Below are 10,683 nucleotides of genomic sequence, written 5' to 3'. Positions count from 1 at the left end.
GTGGACGCTATTGTCTCTCTCTCTGCCTTGACGCAGTGCGCGCGCTGAGCTCGGGTCTGAGCATCGTGGGATCCCATGGGCGTGGCACTGACAAGGTCCGCGCAGTGGACGGCTGCGGTGCACGGGGCTAGGGCCCTGGAAACTACCCCTCTCAATGAGGCGATACTGAAGGAAATTATTGTGTTTGTGGAGAGTTTTATCTGGAAACATCCCCAAGAGGCAAACTATGTTTTTGTAGAACCACTGGAATGGAAAACCAATTTGGACCCCTCAGCCTTTGGACCGGGTTATGTTGTCAGGTAAGCCAGTGAATTGCTTCTAGAGTTTAATGTCTTCAGTTGCACGTTTTTTATTGATTGGTTGTAGGTTTGGGGCAAGTCGCTTAACCTCTGTGAATCTCAGAAATCTCAGAAAACCGGAGGCGCTCGGGTGGAATCTGAGGATATTTTGTTTGGCCAACACACTAATTTTTAAATTTGAATTTTCTTTCCATAGAGGATGTGTTCTCCAGGTCACCACACTCCCAACGTTTGCTGTTGCTTTGTGACTGGTCTTTCCACTCCTATGAACTGCCAGATGCCACTAGGCATTGATTTTGTGATCTCAGATATAGACAAAATCCCTTCTGATATTTAAATCTGTAAAATCTATGGGGTGGCAGAGGGAGAGTGGTACATTTTGCTTAACATAAGGGAGAAACTTCCTAACAATTAGCATTGTCCTCAAATGAGAACTTTCCAAATCTGAGATTTAAAACAAAAAATCCTATCTCCACCTCAAACAATGGGCTACCAGTTTATGTCTTTTGAACATAGCTAAATATATATCTTACGTAAATTACATACGTTTATATAACTATATTATACTTATATGAAATATTGATATATAAGTATAAATTACAACTGTAAATGATAAATTTATATAAATTCATATATACTTTTTTTGGTCACATCCTCAGTTTATGTGTCACTCCAGGCATTCTGATCCTCTTTTCTGTATCTCTGTCCCTCTTTGGTTTTGCCTATGAACTTTTTTTTTTTTGCGGTACGCAGGCCTCTCACTGTTGTGGCTTCTCCCGTTGCGGAGCACAGGCTCCGGACGCGCAGGCTCAGCGGCCATGGCTCACGGGCCCAGCCGCTCCGCGGCATGTGGGATCTTCCCAGACCGGGGCACGAACCCGTGTCCCCTGCACTGGCAGGCGGACTCCCAACCACTGCGCCACCAGGGAAGCCCGCCTGTGAACTTTTAAAGTCTGATCTTTTCAAAAACAGCTCTCTAACTAGCCAAAGTTTCCTATAGATGCCTTTTCCATTTTTTCCCTTTGGGATTATTTGTGAGAATAAACTCAGAATTTAATTTTTAGAACTGTAAAACCATTCTTGAACTGTATTTCAAAAGCTCTTTAGTTCTGGTATCATGATCTATTTTCTCTCTGAATTTTCTGAAATCTTTTTTTTTAATCATATTTTTAACGGTGCTTATGGTCACTTTCTCCCAAAGTGCTTCATTGCTCCCACCTAAGTTCAATGTAGCATCGCGCATTGTTTTTTCTAATTTTTGAAAGATGAACTCATCTGTAAAATCAATTAAAAACATGTGAACTACTTGGTGCAAAGATGGATTTAAAGCAAATGTCAGAAGAGATCAAGATTGTTGTTGTATCTTGCCTCTGTACTAATTTTGTGTACGAGTGCAGACGTGATCACATCTGTGCCCTAGTTAGGGGGGCTGACATACATATAATGTATCACTATTTCTCTATCCCTGTCCAGTTTTCTTTGCTTTATTTCTATTTTTGTATCTCTGCATACAGTCTCTAGATACAGTGTTCCCTCAAGCAGGATGTTTTGACATTTTGACACCATGTATATTCTGAACCAACTACCCCTTGATTGTCTTCCTTCTGTCAAATTTGCCATGCAGCTTTTCCGTAGGTCAACTTTTCTATCCGTCATTCTTGTTTCTGACCTGTGTTGATGATACCTTTGATGCTGGAAGGGATGAGAGGGGTGTGATAGCAGCGCTTGTTGCATAGGAAGGAATGTGTCTGTGTGTCTTGATGAAAACCAGGTAGGCACTGACTGCCCCGAAGAAGGCAAAGGTTACAGCTGAGATTTTGGTAATAATGGAGAATACCAAATGCTTTCATATCCAGGTCTTGACCATACCCCAAGGAACTGTCAGCAACCCATAGCCACTTGGTGTCTGCTACATCCAGCAACATAAGAAGTGAGGTAAACCAGGGGTGCCCTCAAAGGCAAGAAGAGTGTGTTGTGAAACAGCCCCACTGCCTCGTTCTTCTCCCTTTGGTTCATATGCACTCCTTTTGCTCAGCTCTTGAACCTTAGAACACATTTATTCATTTATTTAAAGTGGGGGACCCACTAGCCAGGATTCATGTCTGTAAGTCCGTGTGGATAGCCAAGTCATCATGAGGAATTTAAGCCTAGAGTCTCTGGACGCGTTGCTACCAAACAGTAATATCCTTGCCTGTTTTAGAATAGAGGCAGATTCTTCTTGGGGATATACATTCCCTCAGTCCTCTTGTTCCGAAACAAGTCAGTTGTATCTGTACTGTTACAAGCTTTGTTGGTCTCTGCAGATATTTTGGGGGCTGTGTTTATACTTGTGGCCTCACTTCTCAGCAGATGTGCATCTCCAAACGCGCTCTCTGTAGCCGTCAGCACAGTTGTGATCAGCCGCCTTCTGATTTAGGCTCATCGCATCTCACGTTGAAACCCATCCTTTAGTCACACAATGAGGAGGTTGTACGTTGCACCCACCACCTTCTTTTGTGCGGATGGTCATTAATTGACTAGATAAGCACAGGACTTTACGCATGGCCTGATTCACTCATTTCCTTCAGACTCATTCCCGATGTGCAGCTGCTCATCCCGTAGTATCACCTCTCCATGTTCGATTTTGAGGGGAAAATGTCTCTACTTTCATTTTAATGGAAATCATAGGTCTCTTATTACCATTTCCAATTGCTTTTGTTCTTATCACACAGGATGAGATTAACAATCTTCCTAAAACACCTCAGAATGAAGCCCAAGCCACTGTAAATTAAGGACAAGTGACACCACTCAGTGGTGACGCCATGTGTGGGGGGTGCACAGAACTGAGGCGCTTGAGTCTCTAGAATGTAGCTTGGGTGAGCGTTCAGCATTGCTTTGTGAAAATGTTGGTACCTGTTCTCTCCTTTGGTAGAACTATGATTTTTGAATCACGTCTGCTTTAATATCGCTCTATGTCAGTTGTGAACCGCAGTCTGCTGTGTCTCAGTTATGTACGTGAGTCGGGACCAAGTTATATGCCGGTACGAGTTCTGTGTGGATGAGACAACAGGACGCCTGAGCAAGGGCTCCTCCTCTAGTGATGCACACTTCACACACAGTTCATACCTTTTTGGTCCTTAGTTTTCTGATCAGTATCACTAAGGCTGAATTACATGATCTCCAGCCTTAAAGTGGTATTGTTTTATGAGACAATAATTATCGTATTTTGGTAAAATTTCAAGGTCACAGTATAAAGGTCAGTGGCCCAAAGTTCTGTTATTGAACTCTGGGTTATCCCTGAGCATTACTACATAGTTTCTCACCTATAGACTTATTTGTGGAGTAATTACTATGTTCTGGACATGGAACCTGACATTGGGGATTAAATAAATCAGACCTTTTTTCTTGCTCTCTATAGCATAAGCTGAGTATTTTTAGCTCCCTCCTGCAGTTCCAGTTTAAAAGTCTCTTGATCAGGTTGGTGGATTTCATTTATTCTTTCTTTCATTCTGCTTAACCTTATCAAGGTGGCTACAGCAGTTTTCTTCCAAAGAGCTCTTTCCTCAGCGCCAGCAGACCGTGAGCCTGAAATGGGAGGCTGCTTTTCGACAGTCCTCTCCATCACTGGCGTTTTAGCTGTCTGTTCAGCTGCAGGCTTCCGCTGGCAGAAGCAATGAGAATGTCCTATGCCCTGCCGTTATCCTGGTCTCCCCAGGAGTTTCACCTTCTCAAGTTCAGGAGCTTGGTCCTGCGGGCATTCAGTCTGCCTGTGTCTCCGTCCTTTCCTCCTCTGCTCAGCACCAGCGGCCAGCCCCAGAGCAGACCTCTAAGAAAGCTCCTCGATCCTTAGGGCGTTCTTCCAAAAGCTTTATTCCTGGGAAAGTATACATTTTGTAAACGATGCACGTCCCTGGCAAGTCTAAAAACATTTTGCTCCTTCATTTATGAAATAGTAGTAGATTGTTTTGAGTGTCAACATTTCACAGCTATTTATCTGTGTTACAATTTAAAATATCAGGTCTTAAGATGTGGACAGTTTTGCCAGAGATATCAGTATGCAGTGAAAAGCTAGGCAGTTTAGGTAATGTTGTAAGTGGTAGAAATCTAGAGATGTATCACTGCCATAAAAACATCTTAGTCTTTTAGAAATGCCAACCTAAAAAAGTTAAAATGGCCAGAAACACCAATCTAGGAGAGCTAATAATTTCTGATCAGGAAAAAGCCTAGTTAGAAAGATTGCTTGTTATCCTAAAGTAAACCAAATTGGAGGTTTGGAGTGGGAAAATAATCCATTGAGGGGATCTAGTTTGTCTTTTTTCATAGCTTTTTTGCTCATAAACAGAGTAGCCAAGAAAATTCCTAACCACTAATTACTGTGGTATAAAAATTTTATAAATTAAATAACATTAGAAATCCACAAAACATGAAAGGTTCTGTAGAACCAGTGATTTTTAAAAACATGTCCAATGCATTATTAGAAAAACAAACCCCAAAACTGTGATTGAGTTCACATAGGTATTCAAGAAATTGTTTAAAAATTTTCTTCCTGGGTATATCACGTTGCTAATAAATCTGGGGATTTAAGGGCCTGAGTGTGGATGAAAGTGGGAAAATAGATGACTTTCTAACAAGAGGTATTTATATTCTCTGTGCTTTATCATGAGACATGGAAATAATTTGTTGAAATGTCTTAAATTTAACTTCTACTGGCCTCCAGGTTAACCTTAAGCTTTCAGAAAACAATTTTTTTTTTCATTTTTTAGTGAAACAACAGTCGAGTCAGAAGAAGCGGATAACAATGCACAGCCTTTGCTATTTCTCTCTGTACCACAGATCAAAATTAGGAGCTTTGGGCAGCTGTCACGTGTGTTACGTATTGCCACAGATACAAAGCTGAAGGAAGCACAAGCATGTATTGAAGGTGATATTTATACTCCAGTCTGTGATTTGCACTTTCAGAAACCTAATCTTGGGGGCGGGGGAGGGAATCATTCCTTACAGTCTCTTGAAAAAAGTTCTCTAACCTAAAAGGTAAAAAGTACTACGTTCAACTTGATTTCTTGATTTTAAAATGTCATTGATTTATTTTGGCTGAAATGTTATGCTCATATCAGATTTCTACTTTAAATGAGAAGCCTAATGCTTTACCATTAGTAAGCTTCGAGATTTCTAATTTTAGTATGTCGTTTAAAGAGAGCCTTCTTAGCTCCTGGAAAGACCTGATGCCTTTAAGGTTGATGTCGGGGAAAAAACAGATGTCCAGGGCCAGCACCAGAATCCACCCTCTCATCTTGCATTCTGCTGTGATGGATGGTGATTTGTTTCCTTTAAAATGAATGTAGCCTCTTGCTTTAGCATACAGCCCATAATAATCTCACTTTCCTTTTGTCTCAGCCCTTTGCATTGTGGAAATACACAGCTTTCTGTGAATAGTTACATTCATTCAGTGGGAAGTATTTTTCCTCTTCACTAAAGTTATATAATGTTCTTATTATTGTCTAATCGTCTAACATGCAAAAAAGAATGTGATTGATCACCTGCTATAATTGGGCTTTAAGTATTTCTTACGAGTAGAAACCCCTGACAATAGGTAATTATGTCATATATGTGTTCTGCTTCTTTGGAATCGTGTGACCAGTGTGTCCCAGGCATAAGGTCCCTCATCTGTCTCTCATCATTCTTTGCCACTGCCCGTGGCTGTGAGGTGGAAAGTTAGTCCTTTTTCTTTAAGATGTGAACCTTAGAATAGCAGCTTCTTTTTACATCTTGACTGCTCTCCCTGTACATCAAAGCTACTTTTCTGAGAGGGATGAAATCTTGAGAATAAGAGTGAATTTAAGAAGAGTCAATAGATGCATGGTTGTTCATTAAATTCAACTTAATATGTAAACTTAATCCATAGAGTGTTGTGCGCCCCATCTGGCTAAGTATGTACCCTTTGCTGCATTTTGCCCTTTCTGTAAGAGCTCTAGGTACAGCTCTTCGTTTTTGGCCCAAATTGCGTGGTACCTGGCAGTTTGGAAGTCAGCTTTGTGTCTTTCCCCAGAATTCACCTAGTATCTTCATAATCGTTAGAGATGACAGCCGTAAGGTGGTGAGTGGAGATGCTCACTAAGTGGTTGGTTCCCAGGCCTCCTTCCCTTGCTCCCCCCAAGACTCTCCTGCTGGTAGTCTGCGTCCTGTGGGAAAGTTAGTGCCGTCGCCGTGCTTCCCATCAGGTCAGGCTTTCTGAATTAGTCCCATAGGCATCCCCCAACCCATCCAAATGCATATAGATTTTCACCTGAGTTGAATTCCTCCTTTCTAAACACGGTTCTGCCCCTTTCTCCCTCATTTTCAACCATATAGTTTTTTGGCCTTTATTAAATTCTGTTTTCAACATCTCTAGGTTCAACTTTCAGCCTTGATCACAAGTTGGTATTTAGAATTTTCACTATGATTTTTGCATGTACGTGAATACTGGTTAGATTCGTTTTCCCAACTAATGTCAAAAGACATTGAAAATATAAGCAGTTCAGACAGGTGGAAGAGATTGGCAGTAGATCTGTAGACTGAGAAAAACATGCTATTTTGGAGAGAAAGCATTTGTGAATACTGTTCACTGGTGTACACACACACACGCACAAACACACACACACACACACGGTTCTAGCGATCATTCTTCTAAGGAGACCAGTATTTCTCTATCTTCAAATCAATTCTGAATGTATTGATTGAATGCCTCTTCTGAATAATGCCCCACAGTCAACTTAAAAAAAAATAGACCTCTTAGCTTCTGTCCTATTAGGGTGATAGCATATAGAGATGATATTATAGTACAAGTAAACATCTCAAGAGGTGTGAGAAAGTTCCTAAGTACAGTAAAATCTGAGAAGTAGAGATTAATTCATATTGGGTCAATCAGAGAAAGCTTAATGAAAGAAACACATTTGAGTGGGCTCCAAAGGATTTGATAGTCTTTATGGTTCTTGCAATAGAAGACAAAAAGATAATTTTTTTTAATTCACTTTTTTGGTCAGCAAACAGAAACCCCATAGCAAAAATCCTGGGCTTGGATTATAATATGATAAAGGAAATAAATGAAGACTCATCTGTATTCACTATTCTTGATAAAATTACCAAAGATGATGATCCTGAAAGTGAGATTAAGATGAAGATTGCCCTGCTACTCAAGCAGCTGGATCTGCACCTACTCAATCGTTCTCTGAAAAATATTTCCTTGTGAGTCTTTTTTTTCAAAAAGAAGCTTCTAAAAATTGGTTATAAAAAGTACTTTCAGAGCTTTAGGGAAAAGACACAAGAGAAATAAAGTTTGGAAGTGGTTGCTATTGATTTAACATTACATTTTTTGGAATAAAATTTTAGTTATTGCATGAAGATTTCTAATTCTAAACAGTACAGTTTTCAGTTAACATGGCTAAAACATTGTAGTGGAGTTTCATCTGATTCTAAAGACATTAAGTGGTCTTGTTATTTTCAAAGTCTCTTAAACTATTAGATAAATTTAAAAATTATAATGCAATTATTGTGTAGTTTATCAAGTTTAAAACTTGTTCATTTGTCTAGTCTTTTCTAGTACTTTGGAATTATCTTTAAGAAATGAAGTGAATATTGAATTGAGTATATTTAATGTTGCATTCAATGCGAATCACTGATTCTTTGATGTTTTGACAGTGTTATAACACTGTAACCTGGTTAAAATTCACTGTAATTTTGTTGTTGTATAATTTAACTGATATTTTAATTACAAAAAAAGATATTCCCCCTGATATAATGAAATGTTTTCATGTTGTTTTCTGTAGATTCTGTTTTAAAGTATTTAAAATGAATTTCTAAACATTTATTTCAGAGAAATACGATTAAATCCAGGGACTGTTAAGAATGATGTAGAGCTGCTTAAACGGTTCTCAGGAAAGGGAGAAAAGACAGTCTTGGAATCTATCGAGTACACCTCAGGTTCATTTTATATTATATATATTTTCATAATTATATTTTCAAAATGCTTCAGTAGCTACATTAAATATTTAAGAAATTAAAACTTAAAATTTCAATCCTATTTTTTTGAAGCCAACCTATTTTACAAGTTGAGGTTAAGGAGCTCCTTTTAATTGATTGATAATTGGTTTCAGATTACGAATTTTCAAATGGATGTCGAGCCCCACCTTGGAGACAAATTCAAGGGGAAATTTGTTATGTGCTGGTGAAACCACATGATACTGAAACTTTGTGCACTACTTGTAGCAAAGAAGGAGTGTTTTTAAATGGTGTAAGTAATTTTTTAAAAACCGTATTGACTTTGGTCTCCGTCAGTGCAGGCATGTCTCCAGGACTGAATCCCAAAACCACAGAAAATGAAGTATGTTCTGTGGGATTCGTGCAGATCCCTTTGCTGTGTGTTTGCTGTCTCTGTGTCCCTTTGCAGGTCCTTAAGTCAGTATTCTAGGAAATGGCCTTCAAAGTGACCCGTTCCACTAACTACAGCCTCTTTAACATAATCAGTGTGCTGACTAATGACACAAGTATTTAAGGAAAGACAAGTCGATAAAGGAGCACCGAGGTAATGCGGAAGCAGTTGGAAGAGTTGAGGGGACAGACGAAAGAGCAGGGAGGGGACCCACATGCGGGAGCCTGGAGGACGTGCCCCCCGAGTTGGGGCCTCCGCAGTCTGGGGCCTAAGCGGCTCCGGGCAGGGCCCGCGCAGACTGGGACTCAGACCCCTGAGGCGCGGACCCCGCTTGCGTGGGTTCGCACGTCTGGAGAATGGTCACCTCCAGGCCGTGCTGGTCCCCTCGGAGCCCAGGAGTCTGCATGGAACCGGCCCCGGAGCCCTGGGAAGTAAGCAGCGCCCACTTAGCGTTGGCGGGGCAGGCGCTGGGGCAGGCTGGGGCAGAGCCTGGCCCGGGCCTCTGACGGGGGGTATCTGAGGGGTCACGGTGAGCCTGGTTCTGGGCCTCTGGGTTCTTCCAGAGGAAATTAGAACCAACTGTGGCTGCTGGGAGCAACTGCCACTGCCGGGTGGGGGGCCGTTGCTAGGTGGCTCTGACAGGACGTGGGAGGGAGCATGTCTCTTCTGCCTCGTCCAGCCTCCCCGCTGGCCTCTCCCCCGCTGGCCTCCCTCTGCCGGCCTCTCCCCGCCTGCTGCCCGAGACTCAGCCGGCCTGGCAGCGGAGAAACACAGCTTTGCAGGCTGCCGGCCCGAGGGTCGCAAAGCAGAGTGTGGGCGGTGGGCCTCGACCTGAGAGAGTCGGCACATGCATGGCCTTCTGGATCCTCTGGATTAAAACCTTGACACTGAGCCTCACGTCTGCTGACTGAACTTGGCTAGAAGGAGCTCAGCTTCCTCTGAAAACCCGGCTCTTGCTGTCTTCCGTGTAAAACTGGGGCTCGCAGCAGAATTCTGCAGGGAGGCTCCAGATCCTTAATGGGGACCCAGCTATCGCAGGGTGCCGTTGGAGCCTTGGCCTGGGCTGCTTTCGACATGCGGCCGTGTTCTCGGCGGCGGGGCTTGTCTTCCGACCTGCCTTTCGTGCTTGTCCCATAAGTCCTGGGCTTATTTCTGCACAGAGGAGCCCGACAGCCTAACTATGATTTGCTTTTGGTTTGCTTTGATGCTTTAGAAAAGCGAAATCTCTAACCGGAAAATAAGAGCTTAGAGAAAAAAGGAATGCTTCTCTTGGGCCTTCCAGAGTGGGGCAAGGAGCCTTTGTTTCTGTAAAAGGCTATTGACGCACATACAACTTTATTTGACATGGAAACATCTGAGTGTTTCTCTCAGGTTAAAGAATGGAAGACAAGGATCTGAAGCTGTTCAGTCGTTATAAGAAAATGTATAACACACGACAGTTTACATGTATCTGTATGTTTTACATATATATACAGTTATACATGTAACACTACAGTTTTTATGTGTATATGTATGTGCAAATACACACACATACAGGGTGAAGGAAGAGTAATAGTAGGAAAGCAAAGTGAAATGAGGAACTGAAAGAGAGGAGAGGAGAGACAGAGGCTGAGGGTGGAGGGACAGGTGGTCACATAGAGGTCCCACCCCTAGAAAATGAGCCCATAGCAATCTCGCTCCACACGCAGCAGGGGTAGGGTGAGACCAACAGAAACACAGCCTTTTATGTGGTGACATTCTAACCTCCAGGCCTTCTATGACTTCGTCAAAAGCTCTTGAAGTCATAATGCATTTTCACAGGAGAGAAGTGGGAAGGGAGCTTTCAGGTCTCTGCTGGATAGCAGCGTGTCCTGTGCATCTAAGGGGCACTTGGTAAAGTCTTGCTGAACGAATGAATGAATGAACGAATGAACGAACGAACGAACGAATGAATGAAGAGGTAACATTAAGAGGGAAGGGCGTGCCTGTACATTTCGTGTATAGACTGCCGTGTGGATCCTT

At 42.1% G+C, this 10,683-nt stretch overlaps 1 protein-coding gene across 4 annotated transcripts in view; it reads left to right on the top strand.

Annotated features, from left to right (window-relative positions):
- Positions 1-10,683, top strand: part of ODAD2 (outer dynein arm docking complex subunit 2) — a 200,514-nt gene that overhangs the window by 3,727 nt on the left and 186,104 nt on the right. For 3 of the 4 annotated variants that reach the window (XM_022580690.3, XM_089906304.1, XM_022580692.3), the window contains 5 exons: positions 37-299; positions 5,042-5,199; positions 7,298-7,499; positions 8,128-8,234; positions 8,408-8,544. In XM_022580690.3, the coding sequence (XP_022436398.2) occupies positions 76-299; positions 5,042-5,199; positions 7,298-7,499; positions 8,128-8,234; positions 8,408-8,544 (828 nt within the window). In that variant the 5' untranslated portion in view covers positions 37-75. Of the gene's footprint in view, positions 1-36; positions 300-3,696; positions 3,756-5,041; positions 5,200-7,297; positions 7,500-8,127; positions 8,235-8,407; positions 8,545-10,683 lie in introns of all 4 variants that reach the window. The other variant, XM_089906303.1, reaches the window with a different exon arrangement.

This window comes from Delphinapterus leucas, chromosome 2, assembly GCF_059928025.1.
Source record: "Delphinapterus leucas isolate spDelLeu-1000000601 "Yukka" chromosome 2, BTC_Dleu_Yukka2, whole genome shotgun sequence".
In the NCBI taxonomy this organism is placed as follows: domain Eukaryota; kingdom Metazoa; phylum Chordata; class Mammalia; order Artiodactyla; family Monodontidae; genus Delphinapterus; species Delphinapterus leucas.
Note: the sequence above shows the minus strand (reverse complement) of the source record. Positions and strands in the feature narration are given on the sequence as shown.